At 38.9% G+C, this 15,412-nt stretch overlaps 2 protein-coding genes across 3 annotated transcripts in view; both read right to left on the bottom strand.

The window, feature by feature from the left end:
* The window catches only part of c20h8orf34 (chromosome 20 C8orf34 homolog), a 53,751-nt gene extending 50,923 nt beyond the window's left edge, over positions 1 to 2,828 (bottom strand). Inside the window, exon 1 of the mRNA XM_033986179.2 lies at positions 2,491 to 2,828. Within this exon, the coding sequence (XP_033842070.1) occupies positions 2,491 to 2,559 (69 nt within the window). The 5' untranslated portion in view covers positions 2,560 to 2,828. The remainder of the gene's footprint in view (positions 1 to 2,490) is intronic.
* A 479-nt stretch (positions 2,829 to 3,307) lies between these two features.
* Positions 3,308 to 15,412, bottom strand: part of prex2 (phosphatidylinositol-3,4,5-trisphosphate-dependent Rac exchange factor 2) — a 71,756-nt gene continuing 59,651 nt past the window's right edge. For both annotated transcript variants that reach the window (XM_055230052.1, XM_033986156.2), the window contains 5 exons: positions 11,004 to 11,070; positions 10,458 to 10,648; positions 6,873 to 6,975; positions 4,463 to 4,530; positions 3,308 to 3,949 (listed from right to left, as the gene is read on the bottom strand). In XM_055230052.1, the coding sequence (XP_055086027.1) occupies positions 3,904 to 3,949; positions 4,463 to 4,530; positions 6,873 to 6,975; positions 10,458 to 10,648; positions 11,004 to 11,070 (475 nt within the window). In that variant the 3' untranslated portion in view covers positions 3,308 to 3,903. The remainder of the gene's footprint in view (positions 3,950 to 4,462; positions 4,531 to 6,872; positions 6,976 to 10,457; positions 10,649 to 11,003; positions 11,071 to 15,412) is intronic.

The following is a 15,412-nucleotide window of genomic DNA, read 5'->3' as shown; positions in this document are numbered from 1 at the left end:
AGGTGGAAAAAGTTAGAATTAAAATACAATTACACTATACATTAATTCTGCTGCCTTTCTTAAATGAAATGAAATCTGATTATTATAATTTTTTGAGTTATAAAGCTATTAAATTTAAAAATTTGACCATTTACCATCTTCAAATTTCTTTCTGTCCCAGTCCCTCCAATTACTCACATCATATTTTGCAGTTTGCATGTCCTGTAAATAATCTTAATCTAAATAAAATCAGATTTTGGCATTCATGTAACCACAGCCAGTGATGCAGAGACATTCACAAACCAGTGATTCATATGAGTGACCTCACATTCATATGACACATGTAAAATCATTTGATATAAAAAGTGACAAAAGAGATCACAAATCACACTGTATTATAGTTAAACACCCTTAGTCTTTGAACAGTGTGAGGAATTGACTCTGCCACTCAAAACCGCCAACTTCATAACAGTTATAGTGGGTAATACACAAAGACATGAACACATACACACAATGGATATTATATCCAAGCAGTAGTACACTGTAAAATTGACTAAATCCCATCGCACTGCATGCAATAAATGAGCTTTTAAAGTCTGATCAATAGGTCAGAGAGTGCCTGGGCCCTCTGGTCACCCCACAGCTCAATAGACAAGAGGCTTTCCTTATAGATGGATAAAAGTTCCACACAGTAATCTTTAAGGGCCTCCCTGCACACTAAGAAGCTGAATGCAATGTACTAGAGTTAAGGTATTAGAAGAAACGGTGCAATTATCTAACTTGATTTCTTGGTATTGATCTAAAATTCACTCTCTGCATGTAAACAAGAGAACTGCAGCAAGTTAGCTTAAATGTCATATATATTGCACTATGCATGAGCTGAATTGAAATGAGTTGAATTCAGTTATTTGGGGACATTTGTACTGCTGATTAGTGTATGGGGAAAAAGACATTTCATTAGAGAGGACAGAGAGGAGAAAATCAATTTTCTTCAGTAAATCATAAGCTGTGTGTGTTCACAGTCAGAGCAGGATCCACTCAGTGACTCTGGAACAGACACTACAGCAGATGGAGCAAATACTTGTTTTACTTTGAGGAAAAAATAATTGTGTTAACTTCTGCTTCTTAGATGTTTAAATAAGAAATGCTTCTGTTATTTACAAAATGGCAAAAATGTTTAGTTTTTTCATACACCAAATACAAACAGACATGCTTTATTCTCTGTTCTTCAATAACTGTGCTCTGAAGGTGAAACCAGGCTGACGTGTGGATTTAAAAAACGTTCCTAGCACCCCCTCTACACTCGTGAATTCTTTAGTGAGCAATACTGATTCAATACAAAACTGCAGTGCTAGTGAAATGCAGATGCTGTAATCTGTCTAATGAGTGCGATAAGGTTTGTTCATAATGGGCCATTTCAAATCATCATAGGTCTTAGTTTTTGCACTTAACTAGAAGGTTCATCGGTTCAATTCAGACGTCTGTCTAATGTGCCTATAAAATATGCACTACTCTTGGTCCACTAGTACTTTGAAAGATCTTTAAACAGCTGTTTCAGTGATCACTGCCCGGTGCATTAAAGGTGCATATAAAAGTTCCTTATAAAAGTTACAGAGTGCACCTTTAAGGGCCTAATTTAACAGTGACAGGGGTGGCACAGAGGAGTGTGTCCACACATAGAATGAGGGACCGGCAGGTGGAGAGCAGGTGAGGACAAAAGAGAAGTGCAAATACTGTGCACTTTCCACTGGAGCTCATTGAGCCGGTCATCTTTACCCTGTTTCCTCTGATGGGGAGTCACTGTCCAGGGTACTGAAACAGACAGAGTCACTTCTGCTTTTACTTGTGCTGTATATACATACAATGCATACTATGCTTTTTATGTGTACCCTACAAGGGTAGGCATGCAAAACATGCATCTAAGTAGGGCGAACTGTAGCATCAGCATTTTACTGGAGATGGATTTGAATATTGCAGCAGGAACTCAGCTGTGTGAAGCTGGCAGTGTCAAAACCGTATGGTATATGTGCTGCAGCCGGTAGCTTAGTTTTTTTAAGTTTAAATCTTAAAATATCAGACTATTAGAGAGGTAGTAACACTGATGGCCACGTGCACTGGATTGGTAGCAGGTTGTTATAAGATTTAAAACTGCAATTTGTGTGACTGAAGTTACCGACAGAGCCCATACGTCAGAAGCATTAGAAACTGCAAACAGTACATTATTGTGAGAGGAAAAAAAAAATATATAAATTATACAAACCTATTACAATGCATTAAGTAATTGTTTTGGGACTCTAGATGGAGCGGAATAATAGTCTATGCTACGGTTCGCTTAACGCAGAGTAATATATGAGAAAAGGAGCTCAGTGGTAGTTTATTTTGCAGCCCTGCACTTCCCATTTGGCACAAACTATAAATTACATTTCATTAGGGCTTATTGCGGTCCGGTGCAGGCTAACTGGGCTTCTAATGATCCTCCACATAACTTATTTCGGTTGTATTTGCACTTACCTCAAACAGGGGTCCGATCTTGTTCTTTTCCAGATACGACTGAATTCTTGACTGTTGCGGAGACGCCATGAAGAAACTGTGTTAGGAGCGGGATGAAATCATGAGGTGAGCCCGGGTGTCATTCGTCCTTCACAAAGGCGTCTGGTCGGAGGGGAAAGCGCGTAAAAGCAGCGGAGGGAGTTGGAGGAGTGGGTCGGCTCATTGTGGACAGCCAGCCCGGGACCCTCCTCAGCCTGTCGCCTCTCAGACTGACCCGACAGCTGCACACAAGTCCCCAGTCACAGCCGATGGCACCGCGGCTGTCTCAGTACAAATGTGCCGCTCTGTGGTTCCTGCGCGCACAGCTTCACACAGCCACTCCCATTGAGCGGACAGCCGAGCCCACTGCTACTCACGAGACACGCCTCACAATGCGCCCTCCACCTGAACGTGCACGGCTGATTAGCATTCAACCTGAGTACACTTAGTAAAGAGGCGGTTTTATGAACGTATTTCTTATGGGGGAAAAATTACGCACGGACTGAGACTGCAAGAGGCACACAGCAGTACTTGGAACAATTTACACTATTAGTATAATGTTTAAGTGTCACGCAGGCTTGCTTTTGCTCTGCTTTTGTTCTTTTTGTACATAGGAAATCCAATAAAAACAAAGTGACAAAAAAGAAACACAAGAGTTAGGCTTACTTTAATCCAAATACAAGAATCTAACTTTTAATAAACGAGGTTGGTGAATAGCTTCAAACTGTTAAAAAACAGACACTGTAATTCTCAATATTATAGAGTATATGCAAATGAGCCTGCAGCAGGACCCAATGGATTTGAGACACAGCTGGAGCTTTAGCTTTATTGTCTGTTGCATAGAGAACTATTCCTTCATTCTACAGTGGCATATGTTCATTTACACAGACAAATGTCCTGAGTATTGTGAATATTACATGGTATAGATGGCATGACTATATGTCCTACCATGTACTGGCTGTTAATAATGATACACATTATTATTATGTAAGGCATGCATCAAAACTCCCAACTTTCCCATATATTTACAGGAGAAACACAGCATGTTAAAGGAAATTATAAAACACATTATTAAACAATACTGTAGTAAAGTACTTTAGTCTGGAATAAGACATGCTCCTCAACCCCGAGCTCTTCTTATAAACAACATGCATACAGAGGCCAGTGCCTGACAGTGGAATTGTTTAGACAGAACTCTAAATACTTTTTCAATGTCACAATGGCTTACAGATGATAGCAAAATAAAAATATGGAAAAATATAATATGTAATAAAATACTATTTACGACATTTCTGTCTATTTACACTTAAGGCAGCGATGTACGAAAGGGTAAGTGTGGTTGTGTTGATCCTTCATTGGCACAGGGGGTTTCAAGGCTTTCAAGTGGAGGGCCACTCAGGGGTCGCTGTCTGGAGGAGGAGGCTGACAAAGCTTGTACAACCTGTCAGAGAAACATACAGCAAACAGGCATTTCATCATCGACATGGAGGTCACAAACAGTCACTCATGCACAAGAGGAAAAAACATTTATTGAAGGGACCATATGGAAGTTCTCTAAAGATGGAAACATGAGATTTTTGTATGTGGTCTGATGACATTTATATTATGCATTTTAAAAGTATTCGTTTTAAAGAGGCATTTTGTCTTAGTTCAACACAGTCTTCAAATAGTGTGAAAGTAATTGCAGCCTTCAAATGCAAATGTCACTAAAATAACAATGCATGTATAATTTATGAGGAAATATGGTTCAGGAAAACTAGCTCTTAGGTATATTTTGATATCAATTAGTATCTTTCTTAGTATCTTTCAAATGATATTGATTGTTGACAGTCTTGAGTTTGAGAACATTGCAGTTGGGAGTTGAATTTGTTAAGGATATAATTTCACATCAACAAGAATGTTCAGACAAGAAGTGATTCACGTAGTGTTTGAAATGAAAGTTAGAGAGGTTAACCTTGGGACAGACGAAGGTGTGCGGTCCCTTATTCCCAGATTCTTAGCTGAATTTTGACACCTTGCTCCCTGGAAGACATAAACAATTCATGACTCAAAATAAGATGCAAAACACACAGCACAAAATCACCAAACAGACAATATTTACACATACAAATAAATGGTTTAAAACAGATGATAGGACTAGTGAAGCATACATTCAAGTGCCATTTTTTTTATAACTGTACAAATCAAATGCTTAGATGCAGTTGTAATCCTTTATGTTTAACAGGAGGTGTTTAAAACTCTTAATGTCTAAGAACACATCTTGTAATTAATTAATGAAGGGATATAAAGCCCAGACCACCTGCTCCAATTTACACTAGCATTTACACCGCAGCTGCTCCTCTGGTCCTAAAAGTGTTCTGGCTTTGGCTTTGTATGCAAATCATGTGCAGAAACATCTTAGCAAGGAAATAAAGTCACGAGTAAGGATTTTGTAAGATGAACGTTGTATGGATGTGAGAATGTGCTTGCTCAGGAGCTCAGCTTTCATGAGGCTTTTATTTTTGTGCACCCAGTGATACACAAGGGCCACAAACCATTTGTAAAACTTTTATTACTAAACCGCACTGTGCAAGAGGATGGAAAACGGGTCATTTTGCATAATTTCCCCCTCGCTAAGAGGTACAAAACATAATCTTATTTTTGGGGTGGGGGGATCACTGGCAAAAGCATTTTTCTACCACTAGACTAACTGGACACTGTACTGTAGAACTAATGCCTTGGTACAGGTCATTATTTTTGTTGTAGATTGAAATACCTCACTTGCTCCTTACCTAGACCTGTCACAATAACAAATTCAAAAAACAAAAAAAACAAACAAAAACTTTCCCCTAGGTACACATATAAAATATTGACCCTCCCCGAAATGATTGTTCCATCTATCATAAATTGAACACACATGAATTGAACAATATAGTAATTGTCATGACAGGCCTATCCTTGTCATTCCTAAAAGTCTTTTCCACAATAGTCTGTATACTAAAGCTAAAAACATGAAATCAAATCATTGTCCGGAGAGGTCATCAGTGACTGTTAGATGCATTAGCTGACCCCTTAGTTTCCTCTCTGCTAGTCCACTGCCTGACCTCGGCTCTGTCCACAAATCAGGATAGCATCAGCAATTACACCGTCTATCACGTCCCCCCATCGTGATGCCCCGGGACAGATATGCCCCCTAATGTCTCCAAATGACACTGCGTCCAGGAGAGATCACCCCAGGACAAGCAGAACGTGTATTTAGAACTCAGCCTCAGCAGGTTGTAAATTTTCATCGGGATTTGTGCTGCCCATGGATTTATAAGGTCATAAATACTGTATTCTGTATTGTTTTAATTTTTCATGTGTTCATATTTCTTTCTTCTGAAATTATAAAGCCAAGTTTGGAGTTTACCGAGTTTCTTCTTAGACTGCAGTTGTTGTTTAAATGTCTCACTCACTGAGGCGTATGAGGTAAACAGAAATATATCTAAAGTGGCACCATATAGAATAAAATGAATCTCTACAAAGTTTCAGGTTTGTCAATGCAGAAGAATAAAATATTACAAACATGGCAACAAAATGACCTCTGAATGACCCCAGTTCACCAATTTACAAAACCATATCTTTCATTCTTAAATTATGTGGGCTGGAAGACACTCCAAGCATCAAATGGACCTTTTTATATAAACACATAGATACACATAGATGTTTTGTGTATTCAGTGCACTCTACACTTGTGAGGTCAGAAAGCATTTACCAGCATGGTGGCTGTACTATGGACTGTTTGTATTGGCTACCTGGTAAAATGAAATGAGGCAGATAGCTGTAATGATTCTCGATCTCATTCTAAGAAATACTGCCATATTACAGATAACAGTAGGGTGTCCAGAAAGAATATTTTGCCACATAAAAGCACAGGCCACCAAGCCTCAACTGTATGAAAATATATTGTACCACTTTCCCTTAACAAGCTTTGTAATTAGAAAATAGATGCAATACATTCTAATTATTGACTGTGCACCAACTATATTCTAGGGGCAAATAAAGGAGAGAATTGATTGTACAAAAATACGGGAGGGGAAAATTGATGAGCATAAAACATGGCAAGAGTTTCAGTACATAACTTTGTTTTGTATTGAGCAGCAGGCTCCCGAGATGCATCCAATACTTGGTTTGTGCAGCTGTTGGGCTTCACTCAGGCCAGTCATTTTCAGTTATTACACACACCAATAGGGTACAATCTCACATTCAGCTTAGATGTTTAGATCTCAGTTTAGTCAATGGTGGTTAGAATGGATGAAATAGAAAACTATGAAAACTATACACCATTTTGCACCTTGTGAGTGAAGTTATGAATGAAAAAATATAGACGTTTTTCTAAATTGTACCTGTTTCCTCATGACATCAGTGGTCTGCATGATGCACCGTGGGGGCAGTCCATGGTTCCTGGCTAGGATGATGGCCTGCTCCAGTGTCACGCTCAAAGTGCAGCTGTGGGACAGAGGGGAAAAAAAAAAAAATCACATCAAAAATAAGCATTTATTTTCAAACCTCATATTATCAAAGCATAAAGCGTAATTATTTCTTTAATCTTGAATAACTCCCACTATGCCGAGGTTATTTAATTTCAAAACAAAGCAATGACAAAACCAGCTTGATGATTCAAAACTCCATTTGAACCAAGTCCGAAATAGGAAAAAAAAAATCTAAAGTCTGCCAGTGTCCGCAAATAAATAAGATGAACTAAGTAATTTTTAGAGTCATCTCCTCAACACATTGTCATTTCTGCCTCACCTTGGCTCATCTCGGCACTAATTAATCATTTCTCGTGCTGCCCAAATGTCATTCAGGGTGAGAAAACACTCACTAGAATATCACACCTCCTGATCTCAGGCTGAAGACGAAGTGTTCTGACTAATATACTAAATAATACCAATAATACAAAAAAATGTCTTTTCACAAATTGGTATTTCCTTTTACCTGCTTTTGGCCATTTCTAACATTTTCTTTTAGTTATTTTCATGGTCTAAGCTAAGATAGATATTGGTCAGGAGTGATCAGGCATAAAAACATATTCAGTCTGTGTCATATTATGTGAACAAGCTACGAGTATTTACATTTTACTTTCAAGTGTTCAAACTTTTAGGGTATCGGACTTGTACATGCATTGATTGATAGCTCCCATTGTGAAGGGTCCAAGGACAAGTCAGTGGCCTTCTAGTCAATAGCCTGTCACTGTTATGTCATTATGCTTGATTCATTACAGAAAACTTTGTCCTCACAGTCAGATACATAGCTCTCAGTGGCATTAGACCACATAGATCTACTCTCTGTGTGTGTGTAACTCCTTAGAGAATAGTCCAAAGTGTCAAGCCTGCTCGGTGACCTTTCTATGATAACAAGTAGCACTGCTTTATCGATCGCAGGCCTTTTCACTGCAAATTGAACCGTCCAAACTTCCAACAATGCCCATCTTAATTTCACTGAGTAGCTGACCTGATGGGAAATCTTATCTGCTAGTTTAATATCGCTCACGATGTAGGCTTTTAGAACAAGTTAAAAAAGGGAAGCGGACACGCGTTGAGGGACAAATTGATGCCAAAATGCATTACATTGAATCAATCAAAGAGAAGTTTAAAGGCCCCCCTGAGTTTAAGCTGAATACATTTATAAGAGCATAACATGGTGTGATAAAAGTAATGAAGTCTGAAATTATCTACAGTGTGGGCTGAGAGATATCCTTAAGCCCCCCACAGGAAGGCACCATGTAAAGAAAAGAGATACCCCAAGTACATTTTTAAATATAGTTTTAGTAGTTGGAGCAGGATGAAGCGATTCGGAGTGGGAGTCATTAAAACAGGGGAGATAGGATGCACTGATTTATGCTGGTCTGTTTTGGCTTTTGAGCCTAGAGTAATTTCAATTCAAAGTTGTGGTCCAGCAAATATTGTAATGATGAATGGCCAAAACAGAAATGAATTTAGGAGCAGCGAGATAAGTGGAGGAAAGGGGAGCACATTTATACTTCTGACATATTAGATCCAGAGGTGATGTAAAAAAAAATCCAAAGTGAAAGAAAAATGAGGGTGTGTTGTGTGTAATAACTGTTCTTAGTCAGCGGCAGCTTTAGTGCAAACTGGGTAAATTTGCAGCGTTTTACAGTTTAGCTTCAATTTCCTTGTGTTTCAGAATTAGGACCGTTGCCATAGTGATTAACAATTTAAAAGTAAAGATATATTTTGAACGAGGGAAAAGTCATGACCCATGAATAGATTATAATGTACCTTAGTTGCTTAAGATTTTCAGATGATCCGTGTTTTCAGAGGACATGAACAAAGATATCATTTGAATGTTGTTTGGGAGACTTGGCTCTTGATCTATTCCCCTGTCTGGATTTGTTATTGCTTTTCTGCCAAACTCTCAGCTCTACTATTGCCTCTGTAATAGATTTTTTGGGCTGTGATGGACATAAGCTAAATCTAGAGAAAGGAGAAGTGTAGCGTATTGCAAACTGCTGATGCCCCCAAAATACAACGCTTTCACTGTTATTAAAACTCATCCATCAAGCCAACTAATCCAATCAATAGAGCCCAAGAAGACTGCCATACTGATAATGCAATTTCCACATTACTAATCTACTGCATCAGATCTATAGATCTGTTTTCCCATAAGAAATTCATATAACCAATACGGATTTCTATATTATTCCAAAAGAAATGCAAATTATCGTATTGATACTGTGTTGATAATCTAAGTAAAAAATATTTTTTTTGTAAATAACAACTTTTTAGACAAATTTCCCTATGGTGAACCTTACCCTTCTTTCTAATTCTACTAGTTAAGTGTAATAAAGGCTCTGTAGACAGCCTACATTTGGTACCGTGTTTGTCCACTGATCTAAGGTTTGGCGGTTCAAATCTAACTCTCAACATAAAAATCACTGATAGAGCGGTCGGATCCACTGACCCATAGGTTGGTGGTGCGATTCCAGCTTCCACAGATGGATCCTGTCATTGTGTCCTTTGGGGATTGTCCATTGGGCAAGACACTTAACCTAATTACCATAACAAGCTAAACCCTAAATTCTGTTGCAATACCACCATATACACTGTAAACAAGAGCATAACTTCAAATCTAGCCAAGAGCTTGACCACACCATACCACCAAACACCTTGCTGTCTGTGTGAGTTGTGACCATTGCATGTAATTGCATACAGGCTGTGGGTTAACAAAGTAGCAACCACTACTCGGAAAGACAGAAACTTTCTATTAGCGCAAAGGCGGCCAGACGGCTCTATCCTCTGCACTTCATCAAGTCATCAGTCATATCCAGAGGGCTTGTCAATGTTACTGCCGGGCTCTGGGTGGGAAATAGGAAGAGTTAAATAAAAGATAAAAGATGAATCCTATGTATCAGAGGTGACAAATGATTGGGTTATTTCGGTCCACATGCTCTGATGAATTGTACCCTCTTGGCAGCAGGTGAATTAGGAGGCCCTATATAGCATACAGTGAGAATGCAGGTAATTGACCTGTCTTCTTCCTGTACAAAGTGCTCTCTTCTCTCTAAAATCACCAATCTGCCCAGAGAAACAATGAGCCCTATTAACTGAAATCTCCTTCAGTAATTAATGCAGACGAATGGGTAATAATAGGGCCTAGTGAGAGCAGTAGGTGAGACAGGGAGCTCATGACTTATTATTATTATTAATTATTGACTATTGAATTATTATAGGCAGTATAGTACAGTCTTACATAGGAATATATATATATATATATATATATATATATATATATATATATATATATATATATATATATATATATATATATATATATATATATATATATATATATATATATATATATATATATATATATATATATATATATGACTTTTTTCTCAATTTTGTCTCCAGCTTGGTGTAAGTGAACATTGACTAAGAGGATTTGTCAGCTACAGTCGTACTCACCGATGGACCCCGCTATTACACATGACAATGTGAGTGGCCCCCAGACGTGAGCAGAGCTCCGAGGCCACACTGAGCAGCCCTACTCCTGATGCCCTGCAGGCAGTGTACTGACAGGCAGCCGTGCGCCGGCAGCTGATGAAACTCTCCATCAGACGGTAGAGCTCGTCCACAGCGTTCAAAGGCCGCATCAGCTGAGGAGACAGTCACAGGTTAAGACCATTGCCTGCAGCACACATCTCCATCCACATTTGACTGACATCTAGTTACAGTGGCATGAGCTTGAATGTAATGGTATGGTATTTCCAAAATTACATAAAAATTATACACTAAGTTTATACTAATAGCCCTATTCATCATCTAACTATATTTTGTAGAGAGGTATCCACTGTAGCCTGTTGTTTCATAGTTCTATTATTGCATTAGCCGACTTAGCCATCTTCAGGGTAAAAACATGATACATGTGCAAACACTTTTCACCACTGCAAGATCTAATCCAGAGAAGTTATTTTTCCATGATGTCATGACGGCGCAGGAGGCTGCTCTTACCTTATCTATGAGAGCAGCTTTTGGGGCAGAGCTGGGCGACATATTAGACTGGTCCAGATAAAATGCCCTAAAAGAGAAACACATGGAGTCAGACATATGGCATCAGACAGTCTTTGACCAATCATGATAAATGATTTGTGTGGTTAAGTAGACTGCCTTAGTCTTGTAACACTCTTGTGCCATTAGGCCATCTGAGGGGATTTCTGGGAAAAGTAGGCCACCTGTTTAGTATGGAGCTCTAGTTTGTGATTTTCAATTATGAGAGCAACTTGGGCCCAGCTCAGCAGAAACACAGTCTAAGCATCTCTTGTCTCGGGCTTCTCTCCAAAAGCCATCGACTTACTCATTCATGCACTGATTTACACTCAGTTCTCTCACTCTCCAACAGGGGCAGCACTGGACTGGTGTCCTCATATGCTCAGACCTGAAGGATGAGTTCTGCTGTGCTAACTCAGCAGTCTGGGACTCCATCAAATCTATGGAATCCAGGAGTGGGCTAAAAATAGAAGCACTACACTACATTAGCCTCTAGTAATAAAATCACATTTTCCATTACATTGTGCCAAAGCTATAAAAGTGTGGCACAAAGTCACCCACAGAGCATGTTTGGCTTAAAGCACCAGCCTGTTAAGAATAATGTCACGGATTGAAACATTCTTAGGAAAGATGGACTTGTTTACAGGTTCTGAGAATCAGCGCCCATTCATTTGCATTGACTTCACTAATAAGTGATTAAAATGAGGCAGAGAAGGCATTCATTAGGGCTGCAGTCTACAGTGTTTCTGCCTAACGTCATATTAATAACATTAATTCATCAAAGACTTAACACTTTCCTAGTTCAAGTTGTTGTAGTGATAACAAAGCTAGTAAAATAAGGAAGATGAGACATAGTTAGGCTTTTGCGGGAAGAGCACACATTAGCAAACCATGACCCATTCGATCGTTGACAGGCTTAAGTATGAGTGATACTCAAAGCTTCCTAACAAAGACTATCTCTCAATCATGTATATGTAAGTGTGTGGGCACAGCAGTAGCAAATAATAGTGTGTAGATCAAATAGACTTTATAATTAGAAACAGGAAATAAAAATATGTGCCAAGATTTGGTAACGTTTACATGGTTGAGAATCCATTTAGAGAACAGTGGAGATTATGTGGTTATGTGAATGGAGTGCAGTTAGTGCTAAATAGTTGAGTGAGAAGGGACGGACATTCACTTAAACCTCTTCCTAAATGTAACCAAACTATAACTATAATCCTAACCCTGTCTTTAAACTTCAACCGACTGTCCCTCCAGAGAATTAACCTTTTCCTCTGTGGTCCAATTAATACACATGGTACTGTAGGTCCTATTGCGTTTTGTTGTAATTATGATAAAATATAAAAATAAAAAAAAACCATCAATAGTGTATAAAAAGCTTATGAAATATAACTTTCTAAGGTTTCTAAGTCTTGGAAGGTTGCTATGAACTCTTTGGGTGAAAAATATATAGGGCCACACAGACTGTACAGACAGACTAGTGTGGGGCTGACAACACACACATTTGTAAGACTAGTGTCTATTACCTCCTCTCCATCTGCAGTGGCTCTCAAGTTTAGCCCCTTTGGTCTCCTACAACCTCAACTCCAGCTGCCTCTTTTTAATGGCCAGAGCCCCCACAGTCTCACCACAGGCACGTTATTATCTTACACTACAGAAAATAACAACGTCTTCTCTTAGTTCAAAGGGGATAGAAATCTGGCCTTAACAAAGCAATCTTACCTTTAGGAGTAGTATGTGTATCTGTCTGCAAGGGCTAACCACAGGCATACAAAATGTTGAAGCCTTAATGGAGGATTTGGCTGCGGGCCAGAGATAAACCGTCTGTGTTGGACTAGTTGTATTTTCAGCATGACAATTCTCTTTTGTACCGGTCCTCTTGATGACATTAGCAGTCAGCTGCAGCATCAGGACAGATCATGGGGTCATTGTTTTCAAAGGAGAAAAATAGGAATGCACAAACAAACCTGTGTTACTACAAACAAATCGAAAAGCCTGGCAAAGTCTGGAACTATATCCGTGGATTTCCTCCGATCAATCGCAAGGTTCAAGAGTGGGATTTATGACACGCTACAAGTTTGACCTTGTCACTCCAAGTAATGAATGACACTCACTGGTATGAAATCCTCCATAAGCCCTTGTGGTCCAGGATCAATGGCCTCAGGGCTAATAAAGGCTTCCAGTGAGTGAGAGCTATGGCCAGGTAAAGATGGGGCTACACTTGCAAGAGGTTAATAGACAAATAGTGTGAATATATGGACAAGCATCAATTCCATTATGAAAAAAAACAATGTTATTGATTCACAATAGTCACAATTAGTTTATTTAAAGATTTTCACTTTAAATTGAAAATACCTCATATGAAAAGCCATTTAAAATCTCTACAGAGGACTAAAAAGGTCACACACTCTAATATTTTGTTGGACCGCCTTTAGCTTTGACTAAGACATGCATCCGCTGTGGCATTGTTTCGATAAGCTTCTGCAATGTCACAAGATTTATTTCCATCCAGTGTTACATTAATTTTTCACCAAGATCTTGCATTGATGATGGTTTTCCAGTTCCAGGCTCACTGAGCTCAGTGGTTTTCTTAAGGCTACACAGCTGTTCAGTCCCAATCCCTCGAGTTCCCTTTGCATTGTGCATGTGGAAATGCTCTTATGTTCACTATTAAACATAGCCCTGAGTTCTACTGTTGTTTTTCTTCGATCTGATTTCACCAAATGTTTAAGTGATCGTCGATCATGATCATTCAGGATTTTTTCCTCGAAGACAATGGGTTCCCACTATCCTTCCAGTTTTTAATACTGTGTTCGACAGTTCTTAACCCAATTTGAGTCATTTCTGCAATCTCCTTAGATGTTTTCTCTGCTTGATGCCAATGATTTCACCCTTCTCAAACAGACTAACATCTTTTCCACGACCACAGGACGTGTCTTTCAACATGGTTGTTTGAGAAATGAGAAGCAACCCCTTGCACCAGTTGGGGTTAAATAACTTGTTGCCAGCTGAAAGATAATCGCCCATGTTATAATTATCCAATAGGAGGCTCGTACCTATTTGCTTAGTTAGTCCAGGTGACGACTTTTTTTGTTCAGGCAGTATGTATATTAATGTATGTTATAATGTTGTTTACTCATCACAAACATACCTGCAGTTGTGTTTTGTTTCATTAACACACAAACCCTGCATATTTAGACTGAGTTCTTCTCTCAAACAGAAAACACTCTGTCCCCCCTTGATGTCATATGGTAATACAGGAAGTGCTCCACTGTGTTTTTATACACCTTCACCAGAATAATTTGGATGTTTTAAGCTCTGGAATTGCCCATCTCTACTGGACTAAAGGTAAAATGTAGCTGTTAACTTGAAAACTACCACTTCATGACATCACAAGGTGGAACAGAACATTTAAAGCTTTGGAGATATAGACAAACTAATAATAAGGGGTTACTCAAACATGTGTGAATGAAACAAAACACAACTCCAGATATGTTTTTGATGAGGTAACAGCATTACAACATGACTTCAGAATCCATTTTGTGTAATAGAGGACCTTTAAGGGGAATTTGACGGTCACCAGCAATGTCCTTATTATTAAGTAGGAAAGTGACACCTGCTGTTTCAAAATAGAATGGTGTCTTTGTGTTAATGAGATCATCATGTCAACGAAGAGGAGGTCATCTTAAGTATCATTTTATATATATATATATATATAGAGAGAGAGAGAAAGAACAGAAAATGATCAAATATTTCACAACAGACTTTTGCATATGCAGAGCTGCCAACTTTTTGGAGGTGATTTGTTTGATGCTGACTTGTCATTTTTCACATTATCGCCCAGAGCTGCCACTGTTAAGTATCAAAAGGGAATGATATATAGCAGTGGTGGTAGCAGGGCTAAGGCGAGCTGTGCTTCATAAACCAGGTTCAGAGCGCAGCCGCTGGACCAGAACGGGCTCCTGTGCTGCTCCGCTGAACCGGGACTCCACAGCACTAACACAGTGCAAGTTTCATCATAACTCCAAAAACTGTATGGACAAAAGTGTAAAGGAATATAAGGCTTACATACAACACTTACACACAACACAGTTTACAAGACAACACTGATCCTTATGGGCAGGTTATCATGTATCCAAGTTTGAAAATCTAAAAATTATAACAAAAAGAGAGTGTCCAAAGAAGCTAAATAGTGACAACACTGTAGACCTAAAGATTTTTGGGGGATATACTGTAGTGTTCTTCTTCTGGTTGTTTATTTTCTGAACACAAGGACTACTGTAGGCCATAACCCACGCCAAAACAAGAGCAAAACAACAGCTGTCTCAACTCACAAGAGCCAGTCTCCAAAACAGACCAATAACTGACAA

This window comes from Periophthalmus magnuspinnatus, chromosome 20, assembly GCF_009829125.3.
Source record: "Periophthalmus magnuspinnatus isolate fPerMag1 chromosome 20, fPerMag1.2.pri, whole genome shotgun sequence".
In the NCBI taxonomy this organism is placed as follows: domain Eukaryota; kingdom Metazoa; phylum Chordata; class Actinopteri; order Gobiiformes; family Gobiidae; genus Periophthalmus; species Periophthalmus magnuspinnatus.
The sequence above is the reverse complement of the archived record's forward strand: the minus strand, read 5'-3'. Positions and strand labels throughout refer to the sequence as shown.